The sequence below is a fragment of the Kogia breviceps genome, chromosome 8, assembly GCF_026419965.1.
Source record: "Kogia breviceps isolate mKogBre1 chromosome 8, mKogBre1 haplotype 1, whole genome shotgun sequence".
In the NCBI taxonomy this organism is placed as follows: domain Eukaryota; kingdom Metazoa; phylum Chordata; class Mammalia; order Artiodactyla; family Physeteridae; genus Kogia; species Kogia breviceps.
In genome coordinates, this window is record NC_081317.1 from 2,729,519 (window position 1) to 2,749,431 (window position 19,913).

The following is a 19,913-nucleotide window of genomic DNA, read 5'->3' on the forward strand; positions in this document are numbered from 1 at the left end:
GCCGTGTGGAAGGTGTGGACGCCCGGCGAGGCTGCACTGGGCGGGGTCTCCGGGAACCCCCTGGGGTTGGAGTTGGGACCCAAAACGAGAGAAAGCTGCAGCCGCGGGCGCTGGGCTGTCTTGACGGGTGGGTGGGTGGGGGGGTGGGGGCGGTTGCCTGCCCCACCCTGCCCTTTGCAGGCCTTGCCCACCTTCCGCTCGGTCAGGGTTTCAGGGACGGGCACTCAGGGTGTGCTTGTGTCCTGGGGCCGGCCCTGGGCATCTCTGGGCTCGGGGTCCCCCCCATCCTCCCTGAGTGACCGCGAAGGCTCCCTCCAGGTCCGAGTCTCTGAGCCCGAGGTTCCTCACAGGCCCCGTCCTCCTGCGGCAAAGAGCTCTGCGGTGGCACGTGTTTTGGACCGGGGGGCTCTGCCTTCCTGTTCTGGAGGCGTCAGTGGGTGTCTGCGTCCACACCCCTCCGGCAGCTCTTCCTCGAGGGCAAGGGCTGGGCACCCCCCCCACCACCCCACGACAGGACCCTGGACAGGCCTCTGCAGCTCTTGGTTTTCGTTTCCATGTCTGTAAAGTGAGTGCAGGAAAGAGAACTTTCCAGGTCAGTTCGTCTCTTGACGTGACAGAACAGTTAAAATCGTCAAAAATTACGTTCATACAGAAAACGTCCCGGGCTGTTAGGCCAGGCTCTGTGCTCTTAGAGAGAGCGGGGAACGTGTTGACTTTTCTCCAGAGTTCTCAGCTGGAAGCTGCGTGTGTGTACGGGGGGCGCAGTTTGGTTGTTGCAACCGTGGGAGTGTGACGAGGGCTCATCGTGGGCATTTGGTGGCTGGGCTGGGCGTCCTAAGTGTCCTGCCGGGCACGCCGCCCGTCTCCCTGCAGGGGGTTGGGACCGTTATTCCGGCCACACGCAGGAGATGAGAGCAGGGTGTTTTGGGGTTTCTCTGTGTGGAACATGCATGCATCTACCTGGCTGCTGGATAATTGGTTGATTTTTTTTTTTTCTTTTTTCCCATTGTCTCTCACCTAGCATCTCTTGCTACCACTTTTCGCTTTTTCCAATTGTTCCTTCTCTGGGAAGTCACCCACAGAGGCATGTTAGCATAGTGGGTAACATGGAGTCAATAGGCTCAGGGCAAGGACGTCTTCTTGAGCCAAATGCATGAAGTGTTTTAGTTTCTGGAGTTGCTGTTTCGAACGCATTTGGCTTTCTTAGTATCCGGGGTCCTGCTGTGCCTGGATCTGCAGCCCTCCTGGGTCTGGGTAGGTGTGGGTGTTGCACTCAAGGCCTCTGACAGAGTGAGGTGGTACTTTACTGTCCTCTCTCTGACGATGCAGGCGCCAGCTGATCACTCGCGGGGCCGGGTGCTAAGGGCTCCTCGGATGTCCGGCGGACTTTATGTTCTCAGGAGGGCCTAAGCCCTGCTTCCCAGGCAGCTCTGTGGACTGCGTGTGGGTTTGGGGAATTGGGGTGGGTTTGGAGCTTTGGAAGGCATGGCTCTGGGTCCCCACTCCTCCTTGTCAGGTGCTGAGGGGTATCCCCCCTCCCTCTGGCAGCCATGAGAGCTGGAGGCTGCTGCCTGCCTAGGTGTGTCCCCCTCGGCCTTGGTGTCGCCCCATCCCTCTGAGCTGGGCCTCACTGAGCTCCAGCACCCCTGGGCACGGGTCTGGTCCCTGGGGCCCCTCAACGTGGCCCCGCCGCCGGGAGCGCGTGTCGGTCACCTGGCTGGTCGCGCGGTGGGCGGCCCCCAGCCCCCATCCTGCGTTCAGAACCGCACGTGGTTCGTAGTTGCTGGAAGCTGTCGGCAGATATATTCCCAAGGGCAGGAGCCGGCAGCGGAAACGTACTTTACCCAGGTTCCCTCCCCGCGTTGACCCTGATGGCCTTGGTCCCCCCCCCCGGGGGGTTGCTTGTGGTTGTTGGTGGAGCCAAGAGGGCCCGGAAGGGGCACTGAGGTGGGGGGGGGCGGGCTTTGGGGTTTGGGGGCTGTGACGGGGAGCCGTGGAAGGGTCTGGTGGTGACTGAGTGGACAGTGGCCATACCGCCAAGTGACCAGTGCAGGGAACGGCCGTGGGAAGAGCGCGCTGAGCCAGTGGCTGTGTCCCGGCCACAGCCAGGTCTGAGCTTGGCCACTCGAGGCTCTTGTCTGTACGGAGGGGCTGGTGGGTCACTCCCGGGGGGCGGTGCAGTGCGGACGGAGGTCACGGTCATCCGGGCCCAGGGAGAGACTTTCCGACTGTCAGTCTGTCCACCCCCTCCTGCCTGGAGGCCCTGTGGGTTGGGTGGCTGGGCTGGGTGCCTGCTGAGGCCCCATCTGGGTTCTCAGGGCACGGGGTCATGGGGCACGGATGCTGCCTGTTACACGTCCACCCTCGCGTCTGCGGGGTCAGCTGGCTTGTCCCCTCTGCCGCCGCAGCAGCCCCTGAAAGGCGCCTGTTGTGGGATGAGAAGGTTCTCGGCCTCCTGGCTGCTCCCCCCGCAAGGTGTGTCGGGAATGAGGCCTTAGTTCGGAGATCTGGGGACATGGTTCAGTGCTTTGTGAGGACGGGGGTGGAGGTTCTAGGGCCTCCTGGGCCTCCGTTTCCTGGTGCAGAGTGGAACCCACTCTCCTGTCCCTGCACTTGCTGGGGGCCTGGAGGTGGGGGTGAAGGGTAGACCCTGTCACACAGCAGGTCCCCAAGGGGTGGCTGAGTCACATGTCAGCTTGGGAACCAATCCTGCCAGGCCCGCGGGCCCCCACCTGAACCCGCACAGTGGGGACACGGCCCGAGGGGGTTCAGAGGCTGGTCCCCCCGCCCCCCCGCCGCGCCCCGCCCCACCCCCGGAGGCTGCCCTTTGAGGGAGGGGGCCTCTCCAGAGCAGGGAAGAGCCGGCGGGGCGTTGAGCAGGAGCGGGTGGGATTGGGGCTGCTGTGCTGGCCCGAGTGGGAGGTGCCCCCGCTGCCGCTGAGGTGGGGAAGCCCCGCTCCAGCGGGCGGATGTCCCGTTCTCGGTCTGTCTCATGGGTGAGGTCCTGTCTGCTGTCTGCAGAGCCCCTGCCACCTGTGCCTCCGCCCACGACGGTACCCGCCTGGCGGCCCGGCTGAGTCAGCGTGGTGTGGGTTAGCCTCTGCTCGGGGCAGGACGCTGAGGGGCCGGGCTCTCGGCACGCGGCGGCGGGGGTCTCCGAGAGCCTGCCGGGAGCCGCTCGGGAGCTGGGCTGGCGCCCTGCCCTCCGGGGTCTCCGGCTCGGCCCGGCCCCGCCCCGCCCGTTGCGCGGCCCTGGGCGGCCACACACCGGAGGTGCCAAGCATCCGCGCCCACATCCGAGAAGTGGCGAGATGCTCGGAGGGCTGTGGGAGGATTGGGGACGCCCCGGGGGAGGCCAGCCCACGCCGGGCCCGGAGGAGGGGGGCCCTGATCTCTCCCTGACCTCTCCACAGTACTGGGACAGGTTGACCGCCTGGCACGGTGCCCCCCGACTCCAGCACAGGTGGCTGGGGTGCCGGCGGACTTGGGCCTGAGTGTCTGCAAACATGTTCCCGACGCCGGCAGGGGCTGCGAGAAAGTTAGAGAGAAAAACAGCTGTAGCGGGGGTGGCAAGCACGGGCGTTCCACGACAGAGCCGGGCCGCGGGCCCCTGAGCCAGCCGGAGCGACGCAGCTCAAAATGAAACAAGCATCATTCTTTTCCTGTTGAAGAGAAACTGCCTCAGCCGGCCCACGGGCTCGGGGGCCCCCCTGCCACCCAGGCTGCCGTGGAGCAGGCGGGGTTTCATCAGGAATTCCCCCCCGCCCCTCGCCATCTGGGCCAGCGCCCTGGAGGTGCTGCGGACAGTTCAGGGGTGCTGCCTGGACGGGAGGCTGCGGCACCCGGGAGCCCCTGCCTGGCCCCGGAGAGGTGAGCGTGCTCCCGGCTCCCGTGCCCATAGACCCCACGGTGGGCGTGCCGCTGGCACCGGCTCCGGCCTGGAGCTCTGCCGGCCACCCAGGCTGGCTGCGGGAGCTTCTCTGTGAGAGTGAAGCTCGTTGGGGGCATCAGGGTGGAGAGCTGGGTCCTGGTCCCTGCCCGCCGGCTCCGGCTCCGGCCCTGGCTTGGGGAGCGCCCCTCGCTCCCTGAGCCCCTTCCTCCTCCGCAGGTGGGACGGAGCCATCCCCACGTCCCCAGGCTTTTCGGAGGCCCTGTGATCAAGGCTGGCTCGGGGCAGCCACACAGGGGCTGCCTGTTAGACTCTAGCTCTGTGTTCTGGAGGCTCTGATTTCCTTGTGGGGTCAGGGCGGGGGGTGGGGGGGTGTTCCCAAGCCCCGGGGCCGCCAGCAGGCCGTGGGTTTGGGGATCTCCATTTTGCAGAGGCCACGGCGCTAACGGCATCGCACGCAGGTCCGCTGCAGCTGGCTCCCCAGCTGCTCTGTGGCCCCGTCCCTCTTGTCCCTCCCCACTTTCTGTGCCTCCCCCTGGGGATTCCAGCAGGCCTGGGGGTTCGGCTTCTCCCCAGCCTGTCCCCCGGGCATCCTGCGTTAGGCCACTGAGCAGGAGGCATGGCCCCGTGGTCCGGCAGTAGATGGGGGTCGTCTGCCCGCCATGCCCAGGGGAGGGGACGGCCCCGCAGCGGTGCAGGCTGGCCTGCCGAGGGCCTCCAGCCACGCGGTTGGAAACCAGCTCTGGGGACTCTCTCTCTGTCCCTTGGCATCTTTCTGGGCGGGTGGCCCTGTGCCGCCTCCACCCGGCAGCCCTCCTATGGGGGTGGGGGGCTCCTTTCTGGAACCAGCTGGAGGGAGCGTTGCTGGATGGGGCTGAGCCGGGCACTGCCTGTCAACCGTGTTCTCCTGACTCCTTCCTTGGTGCCGGCTGGACCGGCCTTTCTCGCCTCTGGGACCCTGGGATGGGTGGGTGGTCCAGTCAGTGAGGCTGGCGAATCCTTGCTGTCCCCCAGCCGTCTCTGGGGTGGGGAGAGGGGGGGAAACCTCTCCGTAAAGTCAGATGCCTCGGAGTTCTCCTAAAAGGACCGGCCTCGTGTTTGGGGGCCCCACGTGGTGGCTCTGTGGCCTGCACCCTGGGGTGGCCACCCTGCTGGATGGATGGAGAAACAGCACCTGAGTGGGAGCCCGGCGCTGGGCTGGGTCTCCGAGTCACATTGGCTCAGCTCGGTCATTGCCAGTCCTGGCCCTGAACAACCCCCCCAGCCCCCGACCTTCCCAAGACCTCTGGGGACAGGACTGCCAGGGACTGGCTCTGCCTCTGGCCACCTGGCTTCTCCTGAAAAACCGGCCCTGCCCCGAGGTCCAGGAGGCCCTACGGTCACGGGGAAGGGGGCGGGGAAGGTGGGGAGTTGACGTTTCTGGAGCCAGCCTTCAGGGCATTTGTGTAGGGTGCAGGATGGAGCCAGGAGGGAGGTGTCCCAGCAGCAGGCCCTGGTCCCCGTTACCCTGAAGCCGTGAGCGGCTTCTTCCTGTAGCACCAGGCGCACGCGGCGTGGCCTGGCGAAGAGAGGCGTGACGCGGCCAGGGAGCCGGGCCAGAGGGGCAGGGCTCCGGAAGAGTCCGGCCCCGACCTCCTGGGGGTCCGGGCCAGGGTGTTCCCTGCACCCCCCAAGCCCCTCTCCCCGAGCGTGTTTCGGTAAGCTGCGGAGAGTTAGGTAGTGGACGCGGCTCTGGGACTCAGATCCCTCCTCTGTACCGTGGCGGTTGGAGCAGTGCTCGCCCCCAGGTTAAGCGTGCAGCTCAGCGCCTAGGGCGTCGCCACATAGCGCCCCCCCCTCGGACATCTGTCCAAGTGCCACTGGCCCGGTGGGGCGTGCTAGCGCCCACCGCAGGAATCGGGGGAGGGGAAAGTGGTGGAGAGACGTTGGTTGACTGTCGAGCTAGGCCTGGTGTGAGGGCTGTGGCCACAGCCCTCTTGGACCGTGAGCTTCTGGAGGTTGGGCACAGCCTCCTGCCAAGACCCTGGCCCTAGTGCCCCAGTGCGTTGGCGCCATTACCCCTCAGGTCTCTCCTGGACCTTTCAGGCCCAGGCACTGGCTGGCTGGCCACAGGGAGCCCCTCCTGGCCCCTGCTTTGCTCCTGGCCTCGCTCCCCACTTCCCTGACAGCGGCTGGGCCCCAGTCACGGTGCCCCCAGGCTGTACTAGTGTGCTGGGTGAGGGCGGCTGCCGCTGCAGCCCGTTCCTCCTCCCGCCCTCCCCAGCCCTGGCTGGCTCAGGACCCAGCCGTCAGAACCCCGAAACATTGTCACCTGTGGCAAAAGCCGTCCGGTGTCACCATGCGCCTCTTAGGGCTTCAGCCTTTTTTTTGCCTGTGCAGGGAGCGGGGCAAGGGGTCCCTCAGGTGGTGATGGTGATGGTGACGGTGACGGTGGTGGTGGAGCCTCTGACCACCGGGCCGGCAGCCCCCAGTCACTCTGGGCTCCCGAGCAGCCTTGAGGTTGGTGGAGGTGCGGTGACCGTCCCTCACCCAGCAGTGCCCTGCCTGTTCCTCGGCATCCACTCCGCCTGCCCCCTCCTCACCCCTTCCCCTCGGGCATCCCCGCCGGTGTCACGGAGGGCTGGGTAGGGCGGTGCCAGGAAGCGGTACTTGGGAGAGGCCAGCCCGTGCTCTCCATGCGGCCTGGGGGGTGGGGGGGTGGAACCCCTGTCTGGTGACCAGCGGGCGTCTGTGAGCAGTGGGGGGCGGGCTGAAGGAGATGCGTGTCTTGGTTCACTCTGCTCCCTCCTCGTCTCTCCTCTGGAGTCTGGGCAGGTCTGGGCCACCCGGGGCTCTGGTGTGGAGCTGGGACCTGAGTTCTGGAGGCGTCTGCAGGCCGACGGATTGCTGGGCCTGGGTGCCTTCTGGCCAGTTGGGGGCCTCTCCGTAGGGGCCCCTGAGGCTGCTGCCTGGTGGGCCCCCTATCCGACCCTGTTCTGAGGCCCCAGGCTCTTGGGGGAGGGCCGGAGGCAGGCGGGAGTTCCTCCTGATCAGGCGTAAGGGCGGAGCTGACCTGTGTCGTCCTCAGCGGGGGCTGAGATTTGGGGCTGGGGGCATTCGTTGGGGAAAGGGCAGGGTGACCCCAGAGGAGCTGAAATTTCAGGCCAGGCCACCTGAGCTGTAAACTGACACTGGGCCAGAGGCAGTGAGCTGGCCACGCCCCCTGGGATTGGAGGTGATAGGTCCACCCTCTGCAGGCACACGGCCTGTGCTGGAACCCTACCCTGCGAGGGCTCGTGGGGCCCCCTCCTGTGGGCTGTCACAGCAGCCTCTGCTGTCGGCTTACCCGTTTTACAGAAGGGGGACCTGAGTGGTGGGCGTTTCCCCACCAGGGCCGGCACACCCGTGTCGGGGGCACGTCTGTCCCCCACCCCCTGCCCCCCCAGTTCCTGAAGGCCCCTCACCCCGTGGAGCCTGTGGACGCCTCCTGCCCCAGCCACCCCGAGCTTCCCCCAAAACCCGACGCGCCGCCGTCACACCACAGTCCCCACCGGGCTTCCACTTCTCCCTCCCCTGGGCGGCAGGGGCAGCAGCCCTTCCGGAAGGCGGGGTCTGGAGGCGGGCATCCCAGGGAGCTCCTGAGGGTCCGCCAGCCCCCCGCGGTGGGGTTTCGGTTCCGGGTGGGGGGCGGCTGCTTGTGCACGGTCCCGTCAGGGTCGGGTGCTGGTGCCCTCGGGGCTCCCCTCACCCCTTTGTGTCCCTCTCCCCTCCTGGCCCCCTCTCGCGCCTCCGTGCGGTCCTGCACGGCCCCCTCTGAAGTCCCCGCGCACCCCAGCCCCACGGGACTCTTCCCCGCGCTCCTTCGGTTGGACTGCGTGTCCCTCCCCGCCCTCGGCTGGGCTTCCTGCTTGGCTGGGCCCTCGAGCCCAGTCTGTGGCCCGCCCGGACCCTGCCCTGATCGGCCCTGTAGGTTCAGAAGGGCCGCGGAGGAGCCCCGAGCTCCCCTTTCCGAGAGTCGGGGGTTCCCTGGCTCCCGAAGAGGGGCTGGAGGTCCGGGGGGGCTCACCCCCGCCCCAGCCGGGCAGCCTCAGTGGGGTTGGTATTTCCTGCCACCTCCCCCGCCTTCCCAGGCTGCCTGGCAGAGACCAGAAAGGAGCTGGTGGGGGTTCCCCGGCTTCCTGCTGGGGGTTCCGGGGTGGAGGGGGGGCAGGAAGGTCCTGGTGGGCGTTCTGGAGGGAGCCCGTGCAGTTCAGGACTGTTGGCGGGGGGGCGGGGGTGGGAGGAATGTCCCTTCCCTCTCTCAGAGGGACCTCAGGGCCCACCTGGTTGGCCGCTCCTGAGTGGTGGCTGTAGCTTCTGCTTGCATACAGCTACGACGGGGAACTCACCACCTCGAGGAGCAGCCCGTGCCCTTGTCAGTTACCATGAGAGCATTCTTTATTGTAACTTTACTGAATGTCACTTTTCACGCCCATATACTCTGGGGGCCCAGGGCGTTACTGCTCTCCTGCTCTGGGCGCTGAGCATTCCAGGGCATTCCACCTCTGCTCCCTGGCTTCCCTATCTGGCCTCCAGGTATTTGCATCGTAGAGTCCGTTTTATGGCTTGAAACGCTTTTTGTGCCGAGAGAGATCTGTCCATCACCTCTTCCACGCAAGCCTTCCTGAACTGAATCTGGCAGCTCTTTGAAGTCCCTTTGCCTGTGTTGGGGCTGCCGGGATGTCACCCTGCCTGGATGGGGGCCTGTCTCTCTTTGGAGGTCCCCGTGAGCCCCCGGGCCATGGCCTCCTTCCCCGGAGCCCTGAGTCTCACGGATTGCCGCTGGTCCCCAGGGGCGTGGAGGGTGTACGTAGTGTGAGGTGCTGGGTTCAGGCCTGGCGAGGCCCGGGTTCTTGAGGGGGGAGAGAGTCGGCAGTTGGGTTTTGCCCCTCCCTCCGAGGCCCCGTGCGCCCCCTTGGATGGGGAGAGCTGGGTGTCAGCAGCTCCCAGGGTGGGGTCTGGGCCTGAGCCTGGCGTCCTGCAGCCCAGGATCAGATAAGCGTGTGGTGACCGCTGGTGACAAGTCCCCTGCGAGTCCAAAGTATGACTTCGAGAATAGCACCGTATCACATCTACTGTTTATCAGTGGGTGGGGACAGATAGTGGCCCGGAAAAGGCAGAGCCTGCGGTGCACGTGGAGGGCAGGGCGGGGCCTCTCTGTGAGCAGGGGGTGTTTAGGCATTTTTCCCTTTTCCTCCTAACGTTCCCTTCCTGGCCAGACTCCAGAAGACTCCAGAAAATACCCCCTACCCATTGTCACCCAGGCTCCGGGAAAGTGTCTGCTGTGGATGTTCTGTGTCAACAGGAAGGGCCCAGAGTGGGGGCCTGGGGGCAGCGGGGGTCGCTGAGGTGGGTCTTGGCCGGGGAGGCCCCTCCCAGGGCCTCATGGTACCTGGTTTGGAGCAGTTGCTTTCCACGTGACCCCCGGGGTGCAGAGCGTGGGGGCTGGGCTCAGGAACCAGGCCCCGACCTTTGCCTTTGGGACACGGGCCATGCGCAGAGGCTGGAGGCTGGTGCCCCTGCCCCTGGCCTCCCCCTTTTCACTGGAGGCCCCCCACCCCCTTGGACCCGGCTCCTCCTGTCTTGCCCAGTTGCCCTGCATCTCACTGATGCCCTCCTCACGGTTCCCAGACTTGAGGGGCTGCAGAAGCTCTGGGGTGCAGCCTGGCAGCTGTCAGTCTGAGGAGCCACTTCCCTCCCTCCTTCCGGCCAAAGCTTTCTCTTGCCTCTCCCACCCCTTCCTGCCGGGGAGCAGCAAACAAACAAATAAGCAAGCAGCTCAGGCCCCCATAGGCCCGGCGTGGACCTGGGGAGCCTCTTCTGCAGCTGTGTGAACGGGAAGCCCCGCTCCCCCCACCCCGCAGGTGTGGCCGGCCCGCAGCAGAGGCCCCGACAGGCTCTGGGCCCCCTGGCGCTCCTGGCTGCTCTCTGCCCCCGAAGGAGAGCAGCCCCCGAGAAGTCCCCCACCCCGTCCTCTCCAATTCAGAGCCCCCCAGTCCCCCCAGGACTTCCAGGTAGTGGGTGGAGGTGTGGAAGCTGTGAGAATCCCTGAGTGCTATCTCCCTCTTGGCCCCAGACCCCCATCTCATTCCCAGAGGCTGGGGAGAAAAGTGGGCTGCTCCCCTGGGGTGGCCAGGCCCTCAGGCTTCTGGACGCACTGCCGGGGTTGGGACCCCTGTCCCATCGAGAGCCCCAGAAGTTGCCCCCTGTGCTCTTCTGGTGGAGGTGTCTGCCAAACAGATGTTGTAATGTCCATCTTGCTTTCCTTGCCCTCCCCGCCTGAGGTCGGAGGCGTGCTTCTCGGGACTGAGTAAAGGGGAGGGGCCAGCGCTAGCCTGCATCCTGCAGAGTGGGCTTGGACGGGGACCAGCTAGCTGGCTCAGGGTTCCTCATGCAGGGGTGGTCAAAGGCCAGGTGAAATGGGCATTCCAGTTGTCCCAGGGGCCTGGTAGAAAGAACAGTGGCTGCTCGGCCTAGGGGCAGCTGCAGGTTTGGGGCCGTGTGCCTGGGTAACTTTTGCACCTTTCCTGTGCCCATTTCCTTGTCTGTCACAGGTGGCCGGACAGGGTCGCAAGCATTTCAGCGAGGTCAAGGGTGTGCAGCCAGACCTTGTGGACGCAGGGAGCTTAATGACTAATAGGGCTGGTTTGCAGTACCCATCTCCGCCAATAGGTGCCGCCATCTGGTTCTGGAATTTTACGCTCTTATCTTCGAGTTCAGTGAAATGGTTTATTCCTAGTTCTGTGAACGGCGACGGTTTCAGACAGATCAGATGAGGCTCTTTTGCTGGTGCAGTGGCAGGCAGGCCCCCACTCCCTGGCTGGGAATTCCAGGCCCCCTTCCCGTGCCCCTCCTCCCTCGGAGGGCAAGCAAGGGAGGAGGTGCCCAGCAGGATAGAAATGGGGAAGTGCTCCCAGAGAAGGGGTTCCCCAGGGTTGGCGGAGCCTCCCGTGTTCCACCCCACCCCACGGGCTGCCCACCGCCCAGCACCTCCATGGACAAGTTCACAAGGCCCTGGGGGAAGCTCGGCTCTGGCCGGAGTCGGGTCTGCCCAGCCCTGACTGTTGGTAGTGGTGTCCTGCAGCCTGTCCCCGAGACTCGGTTTGCGCCGGTGACCAAAGTGGGTGAGGAGACTGGGGGGCGGTGCACAAACAAGGCTTCTTCCTGCTCCAAACCTGGCGCTCGGGGAACGCTCGGGGCACGGCCGCTCCAAGGTTCAGGCAAGCGAAGTCCTCCTGCGGCTATTGGGTGGTGCAGGCGGGGCATGTCCCCCGACCTGGGGGTACGTGGACGGGGGCCGCCCGATCACACCCGTGGCCCCCTCGACTTCTCAGAAGCACGTGTGATCACTGCAGGCCCGGCGGGAAGGGCCTGAGAGGCCACTTTGCAGATGGGAAGACTGAGGCCCACCGAGGGGGCGTGGCTTGCTCAGGACACCCTGCCCGAGGCCGGACTGGACGAGCTGTGGCCTGCAGCTCTGACTCATGCTGCCTTGTTTGGGCCTTTCTGAGTTCCCCCTGTCTGCTCAGGCCCCAGGGCAGTGGATTCACCCCCTGAGAGCCTCCTTCCTGGGGAAGCTTCTTGTTGAGCCCTCAGGGTAGGGAGGGGAGGCCCAATTAGTGCCTGGTGGGGCTTTGAAATCCCTGGCATGAACGGCTGGTGTGCGGGAGGTCCCGGCGTCTCACTGCCACAGCCTCTTGGGGTTGCCGGGCCCGGTCTGCAGGCTTGGTGCACACCTGGGCCCCCTCCACCAGGCCTGCCTGGAAGCTCCCCTGCCCCAGGCCGCACGCCACCAGGCCTAGGCACACAGGAAGCTGTACTCTTTGGGGCCCCATGAGGTAGAGGGGCCTGGGGGCCTGTTATCTTGGCCACTGCTGCTGGGGTACCTGAGCAGGCCCAGGCTTTGTGCTGGGCCCGCCCTGCCGTGGGCAGCTGTAAGAACACAGGGCCTCAATTCCCCATCTGTGAAACGGGATAATAGGATTGCTGTGTGCCTCGTAACTCCATGCGTTCACCTCCACCGAGGACGTGCGCTGTGTCTGCTACATAGTGCGTGTTCCGAAAATGTCAGCCTTCGTCATTTTTGTTCTCCCCAGACTTTCCCCTTGACCCCCTGAGTAGATGGGCAGGGGGGCTGGCAGCTCCTGGCCACCAGGCATTCCAGGGGGACAGGCCTGGGGTGCTGAGGGTTCCGGGGGCAGCCGTCTGGCCTCCCGGCCCAGACAGGCCTCTGAGAGCAGCTGTCAGCCTGCTTTGCCTGCATCTGCCTGGGGCCCAGCCTGAACTTTAAAGTTGGGCCAGGTGGGGCTGGTGCCTTGGAGGGGAGCTCTGGGCATGCCTGGCCTGGCCTCGTGTTGCCGGGGAGCCTTAGGATCGCAGTGGGGGGGTCCTTGCCCTTCCACGGCCTGGTGTGGTCGCTGTGGCCTGAGGGGTAGTGGGCCAGTCGCTGTGGATTCCTGACTGGCCTCCTGTGGCTTCTTGTCTTGCAGACTTCTCCACCCAGGTGAACTCCTCTTCCCTCAACTCCCCCACGGGGCGCGGCTCCATGGCCGCCCCCTCGCTGCACCCCTCCCTGGGGCCCGGCATCAGCTCCTCGCTCGGCTCCCCGGGACAGCTGCACTCGCCCATCAGCACCCTGAGCTCCCCCATCAACGGCATGGGCCCGCCCTTCTCGGTCATCAGCTCCCCCATGGGCCCCCACTCCATGTCCGTGCCCACCACACCCACCCTGGGCTTCGGCACCGGCAGCCCCCAGGTAAGTGCGGGGGCGGGGCCCGGGCCAGAGGGGCGGGGCCTGGCTTTACCTGCACAGTCCTGTGGGCCCTGGGAGGCGGGGGCTGTCCCTTCTACCTTTCACCTCTGGAAACAGTGTCAGAGAGGCAGCCTTCGCCTGGGTTTGAGCTCAGGTCTGGCCGACTCCTGTGCCCGTGGCCCTCGGGGGTCAGCAACCAAGCTTCCTCGCCGGCCCTCTGTCCCAGCAAGGCGCCCTCCAGTGCAGTGGGGACCTGGCCCTAGGACTCGGAGCTCTGTAGGGTGGGGACTCCTAGGTCCTCAGGCTGAAGCTGCCTCCCTGGAGCCCCTTCGTCCCCTGGCCTGCCCTTCTTGTGCCCGGGCCCGGACCCTTCCCCACACGGGGTGTCTCGGTGCTCCCTGCCCGGACCCCCAGGCTCGGGCAGACGCCGCCTCCTCGGGGGGTGCCAGGCCAGAGTGCCACCGCGGCTTCAGCTCATCTGCCGGGCTTGGTGGTGTCTGTGGTCGTGTTTGCCCAGATGCTCCTCTGAACAGCCTGGCTTTCGGGGTTGGGTCCAGATCAGGAAGCTGCTGGCACCTGGCGGGCCTGACTCAGCCAGTTCTTGCCGTGGGGACCCCCGAGGCCTGGTCCACCCTCCCCTGGGCGCTTCTTGTCTGAATCCCTGCAGAGCTGTCCTGAGTGCCCGGGACCCCTGCTGGGCATCTCCTCTCCTGGCTCTGGTGGTTTCCTGGTGGATTTCTCGCTGGATGCCTGGGAGGTCTGCTGAATCCCAGGGGTCCTCCCTATTTCTGGGGCTCAAACTGTCCTTTTGGACGTTGGTGGGGCCCCCTTTGCTCTGAGCGTCGTTCAAGTCTGGGTGCAGCTGTCATCCCCGTAGAGGGAGGCCCCCTTAGAGGAGGGCCCCGTGGGGGAGAGCTCTGGGGGCTGTTTCCACGGGGTTGCAGGACAAGCGGCCAGAGAGGAGCTCGGGCGCGGGCTCCATGGCCCAGAGCTGCACAGCTAGTTGTGTCAGCGTGTCCCGTGGTCTCCCTGCTGCCCATGGCGCCACGCCGCCTGCAGGACAGCCCTCCCCTCCTCCATCGGCTGGGCCTGTCCAGAGCTGGTCTTGGTGTGGAGCATCTTGCTGGCTCTTCCAGGGCCACCTCGTCAGCCCCTCTGTGCCTGGAGGATGGGTGCAGAGGAGCTCGGGCCTCGGGTGGCGCCTCACGTCACCTGTTCTTCCAGAAGCAGGCAGGAGGCCGGAGATGTCGGCACCGGGGTCCTGGCTGCCTTCTGGGGCCTGGCCGGGCCTGGCCGTGCTCTTGTGAGCGTATGGCCGCCACGCCCTGACAGTGCTGCTCAGCGGGAGGGCACACGAGGGCTGGGCCTGCACCCTGTCCCCTGGGAGCCAGGACAGAGGCCGCACCTGCTGGCCCCCAGGGCCCTGTGAGGCTCCTCGCCTGCCCTGCACGCCCCGCGGGCCCGCGGGTGGAGTCTGGAGCAAGGGCTGTGCAGGGGCAGGGCCCGAGGGTGGCACTGATGCCCCCCCCAAGCCTTGGGGGAGCCTGGTGCCCCCTGGCACTGGTAGCCTGTCTGGGGGCGGGGGTGGGCGGTGCTGGGGGGTTGGTTTGGGGCCACGTCCCTCCTGTTCTCTGTTGTTCTCTGCACGCGGCCAGGTTCCTGGCCCACGGCGGGTGCTTGTTGAGCGCAGGTTGCTTGTGAGCGAGGGGCCGCAGGTCTCTTGAGGCTGGTGAGGGGATGAGGGCAGGAGAGGGGCTTAGGAGGGGGTGAGGGTTGGGGAGCAAACCCCGTGTGTCCCAGACGTTCACGGCTGGGCTGCCCTTCTGGTCAGCCGTCCGCCTGTTCCTCCGTAGGTCGATCAGGCCGCAGATCGTTTAGCCGTGGTCTGAGCTCCGTGCTCGGCCTCTGGCCGCCGTTCCTGGGGAGGCCTCAGTCCCCCCCGACCCCTGCCTCCACCCCTGCCCCCGTAACTCCTTCCCTGGGCTCCGAGTTCAGCTTCTAGGCTCCAGCAGTTTGTCTTGGAAACTTGGGGTTCCCCTGATGCATGGAAGTGTGGGTGGGGCTCGAGGGGGACATGCCCCCACCCCCTGCCTCGAAACCACAGCCACGAAGTCGTAGGGCCGGAACCAGGGAGGCTTTCTGACTTCTGCTGTTGTCAGGGAGGGCCTCCTCCTTGACCCCGCCCTGCAGGGAAATGGAAACGGTGCGGGGGTGGGTCTGGGCAGGGCCAGGCCGGACCTCAGGTACTGTTGCCGAGTTGCCCCGCCTCTCTCCCCTGGATCGGGGGCTCCGTCAGCCCAGGGCCCACGGAGCATTCCCCACCGCATCCCGGAGCCCGCCCGCAGGGCCTGGCACGTGTGGGCACCTCGGTCTCCTGGCCTCGCCAGCCTGGTGAGCCTCCCTGGAGCAGGACCTGCGTGGTCCCTGCCTGTCCTCGCCGTGGGCTCCCCGGCTGGGAGGCCTCTGTGATGGGCTTCCAGCGGGCCGCTGGGCCTCATAGGGTTTGCCAGTTGCCTTGATGGGCAGACAGAGGCCAGCGGGGCCAAGGGCCTGCCACCCCGTCCTGACTGTGGGCGGTGGGCCTTACCAGCACGGGCCGGGAGGGAAGAGCACGGTGGGCGTGGAAGAGGGGGGCGGCGAGGGGCGGGGAGGAGACCTGGGGGGCCCTGATGGAGCCGGGCGGTTGTTTCAGTAAGTCCTGGAGGCTCCGCGGGAACTGAAATACGTGCCAAGGATGTGAAAGGGGAGACGGGATGGGACCCCCATGCTGGGCACGCCACGGAGTCTTTGGTCTCCAGAAGGGGCTGTTGGTGCCCCGGGTCTCCTAGGACACGGGACGGAGTGCAGGAGGGGAGCCACCCCCATAGGTGGGGGAGCCTCTGAGCCCACGGTGGGTGGGTGGGTGTGCCTGGCGGAGCAAGGCACCCCGCGCTCTGTCCTGGGGGATGTGAACCAGTCCAAGGCCCACCAGCTTGGGGCTAGGGAGGGAGAAGAGCGACCCCTGTCCCCCTCAGCCTTGCCGTGGCGGCCGTGCCAGGACCCACCAGTTGAGGCAGAGAAGGGAAGGGGCGGCCCCAGGCCTGGGGTGAGGATGGGGCTACAAGCAGCCTACGTCTTCACACACGTGCAGGGTCTCCTAGGGCTCCCCAGAGCCTCTGGGCTGGCTGCCGTGCCCACGGGAAGGAAGCCTGAGCCCGGCAGGGCAGGGATGCCCTCAGCGTGTGGCCTGGGAGCCAGCTTGGCCATGATACGGACCCTGAGTGACGGCTCCATCCGTCCTGCCTGCAGCTGTTTCCCTGGTGCTGCGGGGCCTGCCTGTTTCCTTGGGGCGGGCGCCAGTCCCGAGGGCCTGCACGTGGGGGCCTGGGAGAGAGGAGAGGTGGCCCCTACCCGCCCGGCGTGGTTTGGGCAACCGCAGAAAGAGGAAACGCCCGCGTCCCTCTCCTCGGTGCCGCCTAGCGGATCCAGAGCTGCGTGGAGTCGCGGCCGGGCTCCCGCGGCCCGAGGGAGGCCTCGTGCCAGCCTCCAGCCTGCGCCCGCTGTGCCCACGCGCTCAGCGGCCCCTCAAGACCTGCCCCCGGCCCCTGCTGCTGACCCTCCAGTCCCGGCCGCACGGATTTCCTGCCCTTTTCCCAACAGTTCTTTGGTTTTCCCCACCTCCAGACGTCTGCTCCGGGGTTGCAGTGGGGGTGGGGGGGAGCCCTCTGCCTGGGACGCCGCCTTCCATCGTCCGCGGCCCAGCTGGCCTAGCCCAAGTGCTAGTGCAGAGGCTGCTGCGCCCCAGGCTGGCTTCCTGAGCTCTGCTGTGGGCGCTGCCCGTGAGTCGCTCCGTTATCCTAATGGCAGCCCTGGGACGGAGGCCACTCACGTCTTCTCCAGTTTTTACGCGAGGAGCGTCAGGCCCAGAGCGATTAGATAATTTCCCTGCAGTCACACAGGGAAGAGAGGAGGCAGAATCCCGCAGTAAGCTGTGGCCGTTCCCCCTACTACCGTGGGCGAGCTCTGCGGGCTGGGCAGGGCGTGTTCCTCGGGGCCTCGGGCGCCTGGCTGGATGCTCAGTGGATGGCCTGGTGGATCGGATCGCCGAGCGGCTCTGGGCCGGCCCGTCCCCTGGGGCCCTGGATGTCCCTCCTGCAGTGGGCAGGGAACCCCTCAGCGCTCGTGGCTCCCGGGGGCCTGAGCTCACACCTGCTCGGTCACTTAGCACCCATGGGCTCTCTGCTGGTCCCCTGAACTCCCTGAGCTGCTGTGTCCACTCTGGAAAGGGGAGGGCAGCTCTCCCTGCTCCCTAGGGGCTTTGCACGTGACCAAGTCCACGCACAGTGGCCCTTAGCAAACAGCCGGCGCCCCTGCTTAGTGGAGGCTCATCTGGGAGACGCTCCTGGAGGTCAGACCCTGCGGGGGTGGTCGGAGGTGTGGGGTGCGCGTTCTTGGGTGCAGTGGGGTCCTACGGATGCCCTCTCGCCCCACCTCCTGCGTCTTGACAGCCCCAGGTGGCCGGGGCTGGCCTCCCGGCCTCCTTGCAGCCGCCCCCACCCCCGAGTCCCGTGGGATTAAGTGACCTGACAGAACCACAGCCCACCCGAGCAGAAGAATCCAGACCTGTCCAGGGCTGGGAGAATCCCTGCGGGCGCCGGGGCTGGCCTGAAGCAGCCTTTGGGGTGGTCTGTGCTTTGAGCGCCCAGCCCGAGCAAGGCGGACGGGAGTAGGGGGTTGGGGGCCCCGGGGAAGGAAGGGAGTGAGGTTCCCTTGTGCAGGAGGGGCCCAGCCCGGGGCTACCAGGGGACAGCGTGGCAGCTGCTGTCCATCCAGAGACGTCGTAGGACCCGACTTCCGCCTTTGTCAGGGGTTTGCAGAAGTCGGGGTGCCGGGGGGCCGCCCAGCTGGCGTCCTGGCGCCTGTGGGGACCGGCTGGCGCGCGGGATGCGGCGGGAAGCACCTCGGGGCCCTTGGCGCTGATGGGAGAGCTGGGGTGGGCGCAGCGGAACCAAAACTGCTGTGTCACTGCAGCCGCGGCATCTGTTGCCAGGGTGACTGGTGAGTTTCCCACGCTTCTTCGTGGAGCGTGTCAGCATGGCGGGAGGGATGGAGGGGTGTGTGTGTGTGTGTGTGTGTGTGTGTGTGTGTGTGTGTGTGTGTAAGGGATGCTGTCTCCTCCCTCTCTCCTTGGGTCACACGATCCAGGACCCCTGCCCCGCCCGCCGAGGCCGGGGCAGCGTGGCCTGCTGGTGGACCCAGGCTCTCCTCCCTCCTTGCTGGGACCAGGCTTCAGTGCCCATCTGTGGGTTGGGAGTCCCCAGAGCGCCTGCCTCACCAGAGGGTCCCAGCGCTCTCGCTGTCCTGTCGGGGGAGCGCCCAGGAATGGCAGGCAGTTCTTATTTAGGAGGGCGAGGGACAGAGGGTGTGCGCGGGGGCCTTGCGGGTCCTCCTTCGAGCCTGGGGTCCTGCGGGAGGGTCGGGCCCTGAGGGCAGGACGGCTGAGTAAGAGGTGCCAGGTATCCATCCGGCCGGCGCTCGGCGGGGCTGGGCCCTGCCGCTCCGCGTGCCTTGGGGTGGGCAAGGCCCCTCTCTGAGCCTCAGTTTCTCTCTCTGTGAAGGGGGTGTGTGGCAGCATCTTTCTGGCCCAGCAGCAGGTGCCTAGCAGCAGCCTGCCAGGGCTGACCCCGGCTTCCCCCCCCCACTTCAGCTCAACTCACCCATGAACCCCGTCAGCAGCAGCGAGGACATCAAGCCCCCGCTGGGCCTCAACGGTGTCCTCAAAGTCCCGGCCCACCCCTCAGGGAACATGGCGTCCTTCACCAAGCACATCTGTGCTATCTGCGGGGACCGCTCCTCAGGTAAGCCGCCGAGGGCCCAGTGGGAGGGCAGGGCCCCCGGCCAACAAGGGGCTGCTCTGAGCTCCGAGCCGCTCACCCGGGACCTTCTAGTGTTTCCACGTCCCGGAGATGGTAAGCGGCGGGGTGGCCTCGAGGCTTCCAGAAACGAGGCAGCTGTGGTGGTGACGCTGGCACGGGGGCAGCAGGGCTGTGCCCCCTCTCTGGGCTGTGCCCTGGGTGAGGGGCCCCTCACATCCCACTCCCGAGCCCGGCAGCGCCGGGGGCAGGACGGCCGACCTCCTCGGGCCTCCGGCTCAGACGCGGAGACGGCGAGGAGCCCGGGCTCCGGGTCTCCCGCGCTCCCAGGCCGGCTCCCGTACCCCAGCGGGAAGAGCACCCCCTGCCCGTTGGCCGCAGGACGCTCACGGCCGCCCCGCCCCGCCCGCAGGCAAGCACTATGGGGTGTACAGCTGCGAGGGCTGCAAGGGCTTCTTCAAGCGGACGGTGCGCAAGGACCTGACCTACACCTGCCGGGACAACAAGGACTGCCTGATCGACAAGCGGCAGCGGAACCGGTGCCAGTACTGCCGCTACCAGAAGTGCCTGGCCATGGGCATGAAGCGCGAAGGTAGGTGGCGCCGGCCCTCTCCCTTCTCGGAGCACACTTGGCACTTTCGCGGAGCTCCTTTGCATACCTCTGGTGACGGGGTGCTCACTCCCTGCAGAGGCGGCGGCCGCTCTCTTGGCAGCACATCTCCAGGGGCCGTGAGCTCCCTCACCGGCTCTTGCCTGAGTACCTGCCGTGTGCTAGGCTCTGGGATTCCGGGAGAGACACTCTCGGTCCTGCCTGCTGGCGGCTCCCCGCCCCGTCGGGGACAGACGTTGGTCAGAGCCTCTTCAAGGTCATAGTGGGCCCGGCCGAGTGCCTGGGCTCTGGGAGAGGCAGAGGCAGAAGCACGGCGAGGGCCAAGGCTGGGGGTGGGAGACGCGGGCGCTGAATGAACGAGCCCGGGAAAGCGTGCGTGCGGGTCCTGGAGCCTTGTTTCCGCTGCTGGGTAGGCGACGGTCGAGGAGACCCGGGTCGGGGGCGGGCGGGGAACTCTGGGGGCCATCAGGACATTCCCAAGCCTGCTGGACGCCAGCTTGTCCTGGGCCGTGTGCTTCCTCCTACAGACCTGGCTGGGGTGCCTTGGTGACCCCAGGTCCTCCCAGTAGAGGAACTCTACTGGGAGTAGAGGAGGAGGAGGAGTAGTAGTAGTAGTGGTAGTAGTAGTAGCTGCGGGTCTCTCAGCCTTGGGTTGTGACAACGTTTATTAGGGGCGGGTGGGGGCGTGTAGCACGGAAGGCCGCTCCCCTGAGGTCGCTGAAATTGTCAAGCTGTCCAACCAGACCTGGGCCAGAGCCCAGGGTGGCTCCTCGTAGACCCTTGCCGTCCGTG

The 19,913-nt window shown here is 66.6% G+C and overlaps 1 protein-coding gene across 7 annotated transcripts in view; it reads left to right on the forward strand.

The window, feature by feature from the left end:
• Positions 1–19,913, forward strand: part of RXRA (retinoid X receptor alpha) — a 98,905-nt gene that overhangs the window by 57,514 nt on the left and 21,478 nt on the right. For 5 of the 7 annotated variants that reach the window (XM_059071505.2, XM_067040356.1, XM_067040354.1 and 2 more), the window contains 3 exons: positions 12,397–12,662; positions 18,346–18,496; positions 18,924–19,103. In XM_059071505.2, the coding sequence (XP_058927488.1) occupies positions 12,397–12,662; positions 18,346–18,496; positions 18,924–19,103 (597 nt within the window). Of the gene's footprint in view, positions 1–3,352; positions 3,871–12,396; positions 12,663–18,345; positions 18,497–18,923; positions 19,104–19,913 lie in introns of those variants that run through there. The other 2 variants (XM_067040357.1, XM_067040358.1) reach the window with 2 other exon arrangements.